The 15,556-nt window shown below is 50.2% G+C and overlaps 1 protein-coding gene across 1 annotated transcript in view; it reads right to left on the bottom strand.

Moving 5' to 3' along the window:
- The window catches only part of Man1a1 (mannosidase alpha class 1A member 1), a gene marked incomplete at its 5' end in the record, with an annotated part of 149,695 nt that extends 134,143 nt beyond the window's left edge, over positions 1–15,552 (bottom strand). The window contains one exon of the mRNA XM_004630292.2: positions 15,064–15,552. Within this exon, the coding sequence (XP_004630349.1) occupies positions 15,064–15,552 (489 nt within the window). The remainder of the gene's footprint in view (positions 1–15,063) is intronic.
- Positions 15,553–15,556: the final 4 nt, after the last annotated feature.

The raw sequence follows: 15,556 nt of genomic DNA on the forward strand, positions 1-15,556 counted from the left end.
TCCTCTCCCCTGGCTCCCTGGTCCCAGCATCCAACTGATAGCCTGCTAGGTCCTGCCACTCTGCCCTCGGCCCCACTCCCATTCTCAGTACCAGGTTCCTTGGCCGCCCTCGGCGCTGGTCTGCAACCCCACCCCAGGGGGATATGCCTACCTCTCCGTACTGCTGCCTCCTCTGGGGTCCCAGAGCCACCAAGGTGATGGATGACAATGAGCCACTAGCTCCCGAGCTCAAGTTGCTGCCCACCAGTGGGCTACAGCCCTTGGCCTCCACCACACCCTCTTCTGATTGTCTCTCCTCCTGATGTCACTGGGCTCTGTCCACACCCCTGGTCACCCAGCATCTCACACGCTGCAGTCCTGCTCAGCATCACAGCAGAGCACTGCTAGAAACAGTTCTCAGTCTGCTGTTCTATAGGAAAATACTAATTTTGTTTTAAAAAAAAAATGTGAGCTTGAGTGACATGTACCACCTATGTGTACAGATTGAAAAGTTTCACCATCCTGGGGTCTCAGGACCAGTGAAAAGTGTCACTGCTGGCCTGTCTACTCAAAATCTGTGTCAGGCCACTAGCCTCAGAGGACCCGAACCTTAGTGTCTCTTTTGATAAAACTCAAGTGCATTTATGTTCAGATGCCTACTTCATGGGCTAATCACAAGGCAAAGGTCCCGTGATTAGAAGTCATCGGTGCCCCAGGATTTCGGGCGGAGCAGGAGGCACATTTAGATTTTACTTCTTTCAGGATTATCTCTTTTCACTGTGATGTAAGCAACTTTCCAGGTCACCAGTTTCCCCCCTCAAGGCTTCAAGCTTTCCTGTAGGTCGCTGTGCACACATGGTTTGCAGTTACCACATATGCCATGCGCTGCACTCTACCTGTGGGCATGGAAACATCGCTGGTCAAGCACAGTCACTCCTGGGAGCCTTCCCTGGGCAGACAGCGCAGTCTGCTTCCACAAGGAAGGCGTGTTGTCCGGCACAACCTGCACCCCCTGCCTCTGGTCCCTCTCCTGGGGCAGAGTCCTGGCCTCCTTGAGGCGGGGTGTGTGTTTCCAGAGGGCCTGGCAGGGGTGCCAGGGGGAGCTGGGCACCAGGGCCAGGCTGAAACCTCCAGGGAGGCCCCAGGAGCTGTGCCCCCGGGAACTCCACTGTGCCCTTCTCTGCCTCAATCTTCTACGTGCAACGTGGGAAAAATAAAACACCGATCGCAGAGGTACCTGTGAATTCTCACGGTTGCTCTGAGAATTAAACAAGAATATGTAAAGCAGGGAGCGTGGTGCCTAACAAGAAGCAAATGCTCCGCCAATGGTACGACTTCAATACTCTTCATCAGGCTACAATTAAAACTGATAAAAGAAGCAAAGCCTACACAGGGATGAAATTGTAAAATCCAGTCACTGGCTGCTTTAATTAGATATAGGTCAAGCTACACAGAAAATCAGTTAAGGAGACAAGAATAGCAAACTATTTGGGGAAAGAGAAGAAACTTTGTAGAGTATAACTGAGAAGCTACATTTGTATCAACTGCGTGGTCTTATGGCAGTCTGCATTTCAAACATAGAGAAAAAGACAAAAGTAATTGGTGTTGACGTTATGACCCCAAAATCAAATATACCTGCAAATTAATAGCAGAATAAGAGTCAATTAAAGAGTAACAGACTTTTTGCTTAAAAGAGAAATCTCTCACCCGGGACTGCGATACCTAACAATGACAGCTGTGGGGCACATCACCAACCTCGTCTTGTCTCTCCTTTCCATCCACCTCTGTGCTTGTGCCTGGGCCTGGTGAGGCCCCAGTGAGGCACTGGCCAGCGATCTCACCTGAGTGGAAGGAAGCGCCTTCTCCCCCTGCCAGTTTCCTCCACCACCTTCAGATGAGTCCCCAAAAGTCCCACAGTGTTTTGGGGAGATTTCAAATCAGTCAGAAGCATGACTTCCTGAGATAGCTCTGGGGCAAGACTGTGGGGAGCCAGAGGCCCAGGAATCTGCCAACCAATCATGCAAGCGAGACAGGTTCCTTCCACAGGGATTCCAACAGGCGACGGGTGCCCTGCAGGTCAAGGGAAAGTGATCTATCTTAGCCCAAGACTTAGTCTGGAATTCCCTTGCCAGGTTCCAGGGAGCCAGAGGGCTGCTCCGTCCCTGTGCATGGCCAATCCATTCTCCATCAGAAGTGACTGAAATCTGATCTGCATCCTGCTGCTCCTCCACCTCTGCCTGTGCCTTGGCATCACCTCTCTGAGGAAGGCACACAGGGGTGCAAGGGGTGGGGGGCAACGTGGGGAAAGTGAGACAGAGGAGCTCAGCTAATGCTGAGGGGAGGGCACCACGAAGGCTAAACTGATACCTGATCCCTGTGGCACCATTTGCTACAAAATCCGAAGCCTCTATTAGTGCATCACTCAGAAGCAGAGCATTGGGATCAAAAGTCACTTACCAAGAACACAGGCATTCCTAAGGAGGAATCGGCTGCTGGTTACCTCAGACCAGTGCCTGGTGGCACAGACACCACACTTCCGTCCTAGGAGAAATCCCTTCCCAACATCCAAATTCTAGTCTTTTCCTTGACAAACTAGAGTGTAATTCTCCAGACCACAGGTGGGTGGAGAACTACACCACAGAAGCCAGCATGTGCAATTCTGGCTTCCTGCAACACAGAGCCGAGCAGGCCCGCATTACAGACAGAGGCACTGGAGAGAAAGGAGGGATCGCCTGGCCTCGGCGCTCCGGGGGCAGCTGCTCTCCTGCGCTGGCTTCCGGCTCTCTGGACTTTGCTACACTTCAGAGTAGGATGCTTTCCTAAATTTATTAAGTATCATTGCTTTCAATCATTTTGGAAACACTTACCAAGGCATGGAAATAAAGAGATATCCTTTGGTTTTAACTTTTTCTATCTTTCTGTACTAGGAAGAGCAAGTGGAAACAAATTTCTAAAGACTGAAAAATAAAGATCTAGGGGAACAGAAAAGCTAGGAAAAAGGGAGACAAATGCACTCGCACTCAACAGAAAACGCCTTTGCTTTTCCATATTCTAATCAGCTGGTATTAGAGTCTGTGCTCTGAACTTTAACATGAACCATCTTAAATAATGAAAACCAAACCACAGATTAAATGCTTTCTATTATAGATTGAGTTTAAATAACTTAAATGCTATTTCTTATGTGAAGACAAAAATAACCACCATGTTTCTCCTCAGAAAGTCTTTAAGAGTCCAATGTTCCAATAAACTTTCGGAACATTAGCTGGTGTCCTGCTTCCCAATCCAATCCTTCCAGGCATAAACCGCAAAATTATTAAAGAGAAGATTAAAACCAACCAAGAACAAATTATTAATTCGGTTTTCCATTTCACTCTTCAGTTCGTGTTTCCACGACGGAGGAGGAGCCCCAGCTGCCAACACAGAGAAGGCTGCGGCGGCTCCGGGCCGGCGACATCACCGCGGAGGCGCTTCGCCGGAATGCTGAGCCACGTTGGCGCAGAGCGGAAGCACTCTAGCTCCTCGGCTCGCAGAATACTTCCTCCATCCCTGGAAGGCTTCTCCGGAGCTCCCCGCTGCCGGCGCGGGACCGGGAAGCCCAAGCGCACGCCACAGCGGCTGCACGCCTCGCCCTGCCCGGCCCACTGTCCTGCCCCGGGCAGGAGTTCGGGCAGCAGGCAGGAAGGAGGGAAGCCGCACGCAAGGGTGGGGCGCCGGGCCACCGGGCAGCAGTGGGGGCGACCGGCCTTCCTGCCCGACGGGAAGCGCCGACTCTGACCCCGACTTCCGCGCTCCGGGCCCAGCCGGTGGCTCCCACGCTCGCAGGGCGCCCAGATGCGCACATTTTCTCTCTGGCTGCCTGTACAGGAGGCAGCCGCGTTTCGGTGTGGCGGGAAGCTCCGCGGGCCTGCACGCTGGCACACCGCCCGAGCCTAGGTTAGCGAGAATTCCGCGGTGATCGGAGGTGGTTCCTCGCCGCGGTTCCAGCCAGGGTGCCTCGCTGTAGCAGCTAATCTCAAGGGCAACCTGAGCGGATGGAGTGTCCCAGAGAGGTGACAAGGACACGAGTGCTGCACTCATCAGCAGGTTACTCCAGTGCACAGCCCAGCGCGCTGCTGAGGGAGGCCAGCCGGAGGAGGTGGTCGCTGGGGCTGCCACGGAAGGGCGTGTTTCTCGCAGCTCCGCCCCAGCCCCTGTGAAGCGAGCAGCTCTGCCCCGCCACATCCCTCCGCCCCGACACTCCTGACTTGGTGCAGCTGACCACGGCCTGGAGCCTCTGACACCACGAGCCCAGCAAACCATTCCACCCTCTAAGTTGTACACCGGGCATTTCGTCCCAACGACAGGAAAGGTGACTAATACAATCACTTTCTACTGCCAGATTATGAACTAAGTACCTAAGGAATAAAAAAAGTGTCCACCTTTAGGGGTCTGAATTCAGTGGGCAGGTGGTACACATACGCAGGAAAGACTGACAGGTAATTCGGAGCCAAAAAACATAACAAGGGACTGTGCAGAAAGAGCTCACTCCAGGCTGCAGGCACTGAAGGGGCCTGTGAGAACATTAAGAGGATGCTTTCTGGGAAGAATGAACAAAGCAAGCTCGTGCATGAGGCGGGAAGCAGAGCGCACTCCAGTCAGTGCTTAGAGATTGGACTCGGGAAGCGACAGAGCCCCAGGTGCAGGGACCGAGGGCAGCGGCTGGGGGCTGGCTGCACTGCAGGAGCGACAGCGAGCAGCTGGGAAGCAGGACAGGACCTTCTCCCTGCTCAGAGAGGAGCATGCCTGTGAATTCTGATTTCTCTATTGGAAGATGATACCTAACCTATGACTTTTTGTTACTGTAAACACTACTGTTAAAGTATCTTTTGTCTCAGAAACTTTTCAAGCACAAAAGAAAGCACATCAAACAAAGTAATGAGTGTAAATATAAAGCAGGCTAACTTCTCAATGGAAAAACAGAATTTACTTATTCTAATAAGTGTTCAAAAACATTAATTCTAATTAGCATTCTAATTAGAACACTAATTATAAGTGCTGTAGTAAGTTTCTAAAAGAAAAGACTTTTATATTTTTAAGTGGCCTAATGTCTCGAAAAAACTATTACAATTATCTACATTTATTTCAAGTGATATTATAGCTTCTAAAAGATTTTTAAAAATTAATTTGATGCAGGATCTCACTACGCAGTTCAGACTGTAGTGATCTTCCTGCCTTATCCTCCCCAGTGCTGGGATTACAGGCGTGCACATCATGTCTGGTTCCAGGCCAGCATGGCATGGGGTACTGGGAATGGAACTGGAGTCCTTGCACTTGCCAGGCGGGCGCTTAGACCACTGAGCTACCTCCTCAGTCCCCAACTCAAAAGAGTTTTTAGGACACACATTCACAGCCAGTTTACAAGTCATTTGAAAAAACAAATACAGCTTTCTTTCCTTCTTTTTTTTTTTTTTTTTTCTGTATTTTACAGAGTCTACAGGGTGTTCAGGGTCTCACTATTAGATGGAACTCATAGTAATCCATCTGTTTACAGCCTCCCAAGAAAGAGCAGGGATTACAGGCACACGCCCAGTCTCAATTGCTGTCTCAGCATGCCCCGGGGCGGTGCCAGCATGGCAGGCCCGGGGATCCAACCCCTGGCCTCTGTGCCTGCTTGCAGGCGCTTTAATACGTTGAGCTATTTGGCTGGCCCTCAGTTTTCATTGTATAAATCATTCTGAAAAACGGCTATAAAATCTGAAAAGATCATTTTCAACATCCACTTCTTTCTGTATTCACTAGATCTGATCCATATGACCTTTGATTGCTACTTTTTAAAAACTCAAAAGTTCCCCTCCACAGACAATGGTGGTTGCCCATGAAATCAGATAGAAAAAGGTCCCCAAAGATGGCAGACACCCAGGGCTACGTGTCACTCAAAAGGAGGCCACAGGGGCGGAGTAGCTCCTGCTGCTGGGTTTCTTTCAGGGCACACATTCCTTTAATAAGTGTTTCCTGTGTGGGGTTATGGGCAAGGCCCAGGACTTGCCATCCTGGTGGAGACAGGAAGAACAGGTCCAGCTCTGCAGGTGACAGATCTGAGACAGCTCAATGGTGATTAGAAGCCAGTTGTATCTTGAGAAAGAAAAACAAGTTCCTCTACCCCGCACTGTGGCCTTATTACTGACAGGACACTGAATAAATCATGATTTCTATTCACTCTGACTGCTAATGCAGCTTTCAACAGTAGTTAATAAATCATCTTCACTTTCCATGCTCCTCATAGCCACTGTCCCTTTAAGGCCACTGAGTTCTTCAATGTACAATTCTGTGCTAAGTAATCCCGGGGGGACCAAGGAGTGAGGACTTGCCAGAGTGTTCAGTTCGAGCAAATGCATGCAACTTACTAGATGCACATCAATTACATGCCATCTGTATTATGAAAGGTTCCCTTTACATGTCCTAATAAGAATTCCTAATGAAATTGCTGTGTTGGCTAGTAACTCCTTAAGTCACTACACGGATGGCTTACGTAATCTAATTCTGAGCTGAACACCCAGAGTTCAGTAGATATAACATTGACACTGTCAGTTGACTACAAAAATAGCATGCTTTGGAGATCAGCATCTTAAATATTCTGAAATTACAATCATCTCAAACCGCAATTTATAAAAATAATACAGCACATTTATGTCGATCATTATTCATCATGTTAACATAGTCTCAAAGCCAAATGTAAATGGTTCTGGCATTTGACAGACTTTTATGAACTAACCAAGGTCAGAATATAAACACATTTTGAAATGTGCAGTTCTTAGCTATCCTAAAAATCATGGTTAAGAACACTTAATCTGAGTTAGCCAAAAAAATCCAGCCCAACCCAACCCCAACCAAACCCAAGAACACTAGAGCCAAAACTTCGTAATCCATGCCTCTTTTGTTTAAAAGTAAAATAGCCCCAAACAGATGCATGTTTATTCCATTTAAAACACCAAAGCCTATATGGAAGATCAGCTTGCCCTTCAAACCTAAGAATGTATTCTGTTACAAAATGTTATTAATGGTGTCTGCCTAATTTCTCAATTTCTTGAAACCCAAATGTGAAGAGGAATAAATCAGACACAGACAAATATCACACAGTTTCTCTTTTATAAGACACTCAAAATATAAACAAAGAGCAAAACAGAAGAGGGAGATTGAACCTTTTCAAATGCAAAGGGGACCAAGAGAAAAAGGGAGGGAGGGAAAGGGAGGAGAAAATAATCAAGAGGTATCCTGCACATGGACCGGCTTCCCAGGAGAAAAGTAATCATTAGGCATTGCATGCACTAAAAAAAATAAAAATTGGGAAAAAGAAATAAAGAATTCAACTTTGTAAGACTTGGCCTCTTCTGGCACACTGAGATCATTTCTCCAGTTCTTCTTGGATGATTTTTGACCTTCAACTATCATGTTAAAAATGTACTCTACACAGAGAAGACCCTCCCGCCTTCCCCACCTCCAGGACAGCGGATGCCATCCTCCAAGAGCGAGACCCAGAGCACCAAGAGGGCAGCAGAGCTCAGCTGAGGATGGTGGGCCAAGTGCAGCTGACTGCGAGGAGCTCCTACCTACAGAGAGGACCAGGATCCAGCCCTGGAGAGCTGCAGCTGTGTTGTAACATTTTAAAGATCCAGTCCTGTTCACTGCCCTTCCAGGCCCAGCCCACCTGCAGACCCCCTCTTCTGCAATTGCAGGCCTCCGCCTCTAGCTCTGCTCCCAACCCTGCCCCCATACACCTCCTTGTTCTGCACAACTCATAGGAGGAAAGGCAGCTTGTCACCCAGGGAAAGATGCAAGACCCTGTTCTGTCTCCTGTGAACAGAAGGGAGTTGCTGTGTTGGAGCACTATGGTTTGGGGCATTTTGCTCAATGATCTGGGACTTACTCATTTCCACTTCTAGGAATCCAAGAGGAAGTCCTGCTTAGAGGAGTGGCAGTCAAGGAGAAATGCGGCCAACTCACTAGACAAAGGTGTTATAGACAATGACCTAGATGCTCAAATCCCAGGAAGTGGTTAAGCAATGATGCTTTCATGTGATGTCTTTTGGCACTGTAAGAAAACGCCTGTTGGGCGTGTGGCTCAGCGTGCAGTGCCTGCCTTGCGGGCCCAAGGCCCTAAGTTTGATCTCAGCAACAGACAAGCCAAAACAAAACAAAGATCTATGGTGTGGTTACAGTTGTGGGGAAAGATGAACATGCATCACGCAGGCAAGAGCATGCTCATTCTCTAGGACAGGATGAGAGGCTCTGCTTGTCCGTGTGTACTTCAGAAATTGTTTTCTTAAGGCAAGTATTAATTTATAATGAAGAGACAATGAAAGATACTTGCTTCTTCTACAAACTCACTTTCTGGCCTGTAAGATGTGTCTGAGACACAGTAGCTTGTGCTGGCGTCTTTCACACTGGGCATGCATCGGCACCTCAGCGCCCTGGGCTGGCTCAGTCATGACTGGGGCTGTCCTCTATCTTCAGGCCCTGAGTGACAGTGAGGAAACTCTAGCTCCAGAGGAACTTATGTTGAGGAACCAAGCGTCAAGCACCAGGTAAGGGATGCTAGCCTGCAACCCCAGTATGTGCCAGGTGCCGTGGGCTTTTACCTCTGGACCCTCTGTCCCTTACGATCAAAGACTCCCTGAGAACCCAGAAGAGGCCCTTTGAGAGATAGTAACTGGTCTTGACAGAGATAGAGGCACCAGGAGTGGTTTGTGATCTTTGGCAACAGGAGTTTGGACCCCAATTTCTGATGTGGGGGGCTGTGTATTCAGTCACTACCACCTCCTTCCCATGCCCACGAATCTATGCATGCAAGCAGGCTTCTAGCAGCGTGGAGCAAGACAGTCCTAGGGTGGAGGCACTGTTGCTAAAGCCACCCTGTCAGAAAGGGGCACAGGGATCGGGGGCTGCCTCATCGCCACACCTTCTCTCATGCCCAGATCTGACTCTCAGTGCCACGTGAAGAGTGCACACAGGAGGTGACATGGCATGGTGTGAGGTCATATGTGTGAGGGAGGGAGAGCAAGCGTGACCAGAAAGCAAGAGCAAGATCCAGGGGGAAAAGAAGAAAGAGCAAGCAAGGGACACTCTGGGTACAAAGACAGGATTGAGGCAAAGGCTTTGAGGGCTGCTCAAGTGCACTATCTCTACTCTTGATGTCACGCAGGGCTGCTAGGCTCTATGGCTTCTGATGTAGCTGCCAGGGCCCTAACAACAGAAACCAGGGCTGTGACTCTTAAATGCTCTGAAGCCTTAATCTCATTTGGTTTTCTTTCAAGTACCTCATGACACGGAAGTCTTTATGGGGACTCCGGGGACGGGTAGAGCTGAGCAGCCAGGACTGTCCAGGGAGGGCAAGGCCTTTCCTGGCAGGCCCTCTGCATATTCGCAGCTTCCTGCCAGGGCCGCAAAGCACAGGTTCCCAGCCCAGTGAAGATGGCGCAGGCTGAGCGGCTGGGGCAGTGGGAAGCAATTCCTGTCCCCATCTCAGCAAACTGGGGAACTGAAGGGAACCCCGGGCCTCCAGGCCGACTGCTCACACGTGGGGTGGTACCCACCTATGGTCCCTCTGGGCCCGAAACCCCAGGACAGCCAAATGCAATGTGCAACTCTGGCGAGGCAAGCTCTTTGAGCTCTGCACTGCAACTGATGGATGAACTCCGACCGTCAGGTGATTGCAGGGTTCACCCAATGGAATGATTCTTGCTAAGTCTAAATAATTTCCTTCACTTAAAGCCATTCCTCCAAAGACAAGGCAGAGGCAGATTCGCTTTGCTCAACAGTCTCTGTTGCGAGCAAAGATTTCAGTGGGGCAGCTCCACTGTGACTATGCCTGGACGACAGGACTTCAGGAGTGAGCGCTTCTGACTCTGAGGAAGGGGAAGATTAAACTCTCTCCCATCTCTCAGCTGGCATAATTTTAAGGACACCCAATAACAGTTGGAATTTGGCAGGAATCTGAGAAATCAGAGTTGACCACAGCACAATAAAAGCAGTTATCTGGAAAGATCACTTTGATAAATCATAAATGTATTTTTTCACGCTACTTTCAGTGCCCTTTGCAACTTCATCACCCATGCTCCTGAGTTCATAAACAGCACATCAGCAATGCAGTCTGGGCTTGATGGCGTTCAGTGGTGGCCACAGCAGGAATAACGCTGGTGCCATTCACCATGCACCCCCTGCAGGCCCGATGCCCTCCCCGCACTTTGTGTGTGGTCACATCTGAAGTGGGGGGTACTGCTGTCTTGAGGGAACTGGAGGTCTGAGAGATTCAGGCAGCACACTGAATAGCAGGGGCCAGGTGCCAACCCAGGTGGCAGAGTCCAGAACACATGCTCCCCCTCGATGTGGCCACAGACACTGGCCTACGTGGATGAAGCAAATGGCTACCGAGTGGGGTGGTTTTGGAACAGTACCTCTTCTTTTGACACACACATAGCACTTGCAGGTGAGCCGTCAATTCTGTTATCCATGGGGTATTGTGAGGGGGCAGGTACAACGACGGCTTGGAAGAGCGGCCCCTCTTCCAAGAGAGGGGACCTCTGCACTTTCCCGTGTACTGCAGCCCATTCTTTTTCCCTTCCCCTCCTACCAACTCATCTTTATAATGTTCAGATGAAGGTTACAATCACCCCTGCTTCCTGCACAGCTCTTGGTAAAGAGAAAAGGACAGCAGACCAAACTCCTCCGTGTGGCTTTAAAATAAGGAGTCCTCTAAACCATGTTGCTAGTGAGACTGCAAAAGCTTACTACGGGGAAGGCTGAGACGCAATCAAATCTATTAGCACTGTGAAGTGCTTCCTGTAATTTGTGTCAGGGTTTGTAAAACAATGAAAAGGGCGGTCACTGAGACACCAGAATCCTACCTGGGAGGGCAGCTCTGGGGAGCAGTGAGGAGGATTCACTAGCGATCAGGACCTCCACTCCAAACTCAACTCTGCCACTAGGTGGTGGTGCGATTTCCAGAACAAAGTGTTCAGCATCTGGCTGCATCCACCATAAAATGAATGAGCAGCGGCGGCTCCCTCCAAAGTCCCATCAGGTACAGCACTTTATGCTTTCCGGTATTGTGATTAATTTTTTAAAGCAGAGTTTAAAGTCACCATTTTTATGGGATAGTATTATTAACCGGAAAAAAAAAAAGTCTGCAGAGTTTGTGTCCAGGGCTTTACTGAAGGAGTGGGGGAAGACATGGAGCTCAAGCGCTGCACAGCGCTGCGCAGGACACGAAGGAAGGCAAGACTCACCTCCTCCCTCGGCTGCTGAACACAGGTTTATTCCTGCCTAGAATTGCCTACTTAGAGCAAAGTTCTCATCACTGATGATCTCGTCGTATCTGGGATCCGCACACCACTCCCATCATGACCACACAGCTCATCTTTGCCAAACACACACATTTATGATTCTGAGGGTACGAAGAAATGAAAAGGCCGAAGGTACTCTCCTGGCTGGGCATAGTGCATGGGTTCTGTGCGGCTGTGCCTCCACTGTGTCAGCCTTAACCGTTCACATAGCTGTGTAAGTACTCCTTCCCTCTGACCTTGGGCATATGCTTAAAGCTCCTGTTAACAAAGAACATGCCATCTTCGCATATAAAATAGTTATACTAGCAACAGTGTCTCAGAACAGCTTAGTTCATTAGCTTACCTAGGAAGTAGAGGCGTGCTAGCTTGAAAATGCATTTTTAAATTTCTTTTCTTAACTCTGATTAAGTTCTAAGTCTTCTACACAGCTCCTCTACCTGAATCCTAGTTGCCCGATAGGAGGGAGGCAGAGTATTCCTCTTGGAGACATTACCAAACACTCACAGAAAAGTAAGCTGAACACAACTACCCATAATTCTTTTTTGCTTTGGCACAGTTTGATAGTCAGCCTTTGCTCTCGTGCTGTGGACAGCTTCCTGTCTGAGGTGGAAGAGTACTGCCCACAGCCTGCTTGCACTGCCACTGTGCCTATCAGCTCTGCTCCTGCATCCGTGTAGCACAGATAGGGGTGGTGACTACAGGAACCCTAGCAGTCACAGTCCCTTGGGTCAGGTCTTCATCTCGCAGCTTTTATGACTCTGTAAACACGGGTTTCCTCCGCAGACTCACATAACCTTGTATATGGAACAAAGTGTGAAACTAAAGGTGCTTTGCCCTGCTTTAAGCTGGCACGTAGGTAACTCCTACTCTGTTCCTTCCCACACTCCCTGGTCAGTGTGAATGACATCCTCTTCTCAAGGCTGGTCTAAAATAAATTAGAATATACTTTAATGATTAGCCATCAGTATTGGATTTTAAAAAAATGAGAGTACATGTTAAATAAATCTGGACCCCAAAAAGGAAAGCCTTCTTCGGAGACACTGAGAAGACTGCTGTCATTGCACCACTGCCAGCTTCCTGACAGCCCAGGCCCCACCCTGCCCACCAGGGGTTGGGGTGAGTGTGACACCCCACAGCCTCTGGGGACTCCGAGAGGCCTCAGTATTCACCACCACTCCTGGGAGAGCCCGAAAGTGGAAAAATAAGTACTCATCTGCCAAGCTGGAGCAGGGCTCAACCCTATAGGTCAGACCAGACTCATTGTGTAGTCCCTCCCTACCCTCGAAAAAAAGCTAAAAATACTTAATCTTTAAAAAGGGGAAGGATAGAGGGGAAATGGACTCTTTATCTAAAAAATTTCCACAGTATCGTCACTGTTTGTTTCATTGTTCCTACAGTTTTTTTTTTTTTTAAGCTAAGAGCAACTACAGTACAATTTTATGAAGATGTTCTATTTGCTGCTAACAGACTCTTCCCCGGTGGCACACACTTGTTAATAGTTTCCTGCAGCACCAGGCACACAATTATATCCGCATCACAAAAAATAGGACTGACTGCCTTTGAACTAAATTTATGAGTTAGACTCCAATCACAGATCAAGTTACTGTCATGTTAGACCTGCTCCTACCTTCTAGGTTTCAACTGTGAGAGCATTAGTGCCTTTGGCCGCAACAAAAAGCCTGAGTGTAAGAAGAACTAGCAAACATAGGGCAGGCAAGAACAGCCCCAAGACGGAGCCCACCCAGCCCAGGGGCCTGTGAGCAGGACCACAGCGAGACCCACCCTGGAACGTAACTGTGCAGCACCAGGGCTTTATTCCCGAGGGACAGCCACTCACTGCACCCTTCCACAGCAGCACTCATGCAAAGGAGGACTCTGCTCCAACTAATCGGATGGAAAATCAGAATCTCTTTCTTCCCACTGGCCCCTGACTGACTACTGAAGCTAACTGTGTTAGCTCTTTTGGATTCTTGCAACAGAGAATTTTAAGTTCCACCACTTTATGCAAGACCGGGGAGTTTCCCAAACATCTAGGTGTTCAGACATCTGCATACTGAGGCTCCACGGTAGGTTACAGTCTCCTCGTTTAGAGACCCAGACAGGGAGGATCTGGTAAAGATGGAGATGTGGCTTTAACATGCTGTCCTGAGCAGACAGCTATGCTCCCAACACTTCCCCAGATACCCTTTAAGCACTGCTGCTTGGTACTAGCAGCTGTCAACATCTGTGCAGCTTTCAGAGAAGAGATTTAAAATCTTTTCTTCAACCCACTGAGATCTCACTAGCTGCAGCTCAGACGATTCTAGAGGCAGGTAATACATGAAGTAAAAGGGAAACATTAGCAGATGCAGATTGTCTGGGTCAACTTCCCCTGGTGGCGGTGGTGGTGGGGTAGAGCCTGCGTGCAACCTCTTGGTCGGGCAGCACTGCTGGGGTTCATGGAGCAGAGAAACTGCTGGGGGAGGTCAGTTGCTTACAAGGGAATTTGTCTTGCCAGCCCCAGTTCTGTGCCTGACCAGAGCTCTTCCAGGAGCAGAGCTGGGCTACCCCAGGAAGTCCTGACCAGGAGAGAGGAAGGCACTTTTCCTAGACTGAAGGGACCCAAATCCACTTTAAGTTGCTCAGTGGCAGCTTAACCAAATTCATCTGGCCTTACACTGAAGTGACAAATCCTATGACAATCGCTCTGCCTCCATCCCGCAGGGGCTTGAGCTAAATACCTCTTTACTGCTTCAGCTTTTCTCTTCTCTGAAAATAGGGCTGGGATGCTTCCTTTCCTGATACCTAAGATTTATCTTCAGGGAGACCGTATCATTTTTTAAATTATAAAAAAAGAAAAAACTGAATCAACATTTGGGATGATGTGACTTAGTGCAGTGCCTACAGTTCCTGTTCGGGCTGAGAGCCAGGATGGCCAGGTCTACAGGGGCCCTGTGCTCAGACAGCGTGGTGGCAGGGACCTGGGAGCAGCCCCGGCTTCCAGATTCAAGTCCAGACAGGCTCTGGAGCTCCGGGCCCTTGCATTTTTCTCTTTGGAATGACAGCCTGCAATGATTTTTAAGACCTCCTTCAACCCTGAGCTGGTCATGAACTAATCACATGCTACAAGCTCCAACAGAAAATTATGAGGAAGAAATTACAGAGGACCTATCTAAGTCCATGTGATAGTTAAGTTTGTCGTGGTCCCACTGCTGTGCAGACAGACCTGTTGCATCACGTGGAACACTGTTTCAGACCCTGACTGGGAGAGGCAAGAGGCATGGTTGGCTTTCTTTTTCTTTCCCGTTTCTTTTTTTCCACCACCTCCTCGCCCCTCCTTTATTTATTTATTTATCTATTTATTTATTTATTTATTTATTAAGTAAACACTAGTGCTGGGCGGGATGTTCTTGACTTTCACCTTTGGAGTTCCTAATTGCACACAAACGCCACCTGGCAGCTCGGGCCTCGGGACTGCCCCCGGGCGCCGGCTCCTGGTGAGCAACGCTTCCTGGCCCGCGCCTGACCAATTCCCCGCGCCGGCAGCCCAGCAGCTTCAAAGCTCAAGGGCTCCCAGTTCCTGTCCCTGGGGGCGATGAACCCTGCGGGCCCCAGGACTGCGGCCGCCAGTCACTCCCACAGCTGCCAGGGCTCCAGCGCACCCAACTGTGAGCGCCGGGGGACCCAGCCGGGATCCGAACCCGCCCTGTCCACCGCGAGGCTGCAAAGAAAAAGCGAAAGAGGCTCCGACGGCGCGCCCCAGAGGGGACGCAGCCGCACCACTCACCTCTGCGATCTTGGCCCGCTTCTCGGCCACCGCTGGGTCCGCCGGCTCGCGGTTTTCCACGCCTACGGGCGGCGCGAAGTCGAGGGCTGGTAGCCCGTGCTCGGGCTCCGGCTCGCGCTGCTGGTCGCGGGCCACCTCCGCCTTGTCGCGCAGGATGTCCCTCTGGATCTCCTCCGGCGGCTTCTGCAGTGTGTCCTTGGCCTCACGCAGCGCACGCTCATGGTTTTCGCGGATGCGGGCCAGGGGGTCCTGGGCGCGCGCCCCGGGCCCGGGCCGGGGGTCTGCGGGCGGCGCGCGCGCGGGCGCGGCGTGGAACAGCACCCCGCTGAGCAGCTTGGAGGGGTCGGGCAGGAAGAAGATCGCGCCGAAGCACAGCGTGGCGAAGGCGCTGAACACCAGCAGCAGCGCGAACTTCTCGCTCAGGCGGAAGGCGGCGGCGCCCGCGCCCTTCCTGCCGCCGCCCAACCCCGCGCCCGGCGCCCCGGGCCCGCGC

This window comes from Octodon degus, unplaced genomic scaffold, assembly GCF_000260255.1.
Source record: "Octodon degus isolate 3935 unplaced genomic scaffold, OctDeg1.0 scaffold00034, whole genome shotgun sequence".
In the NCBI taxonomy this organism is placed as follows: Eukaryota; Metazoa; Chordata; class Mammalia; order Rodentia; family Octodontidae; genus Octodon; species Octodon degus.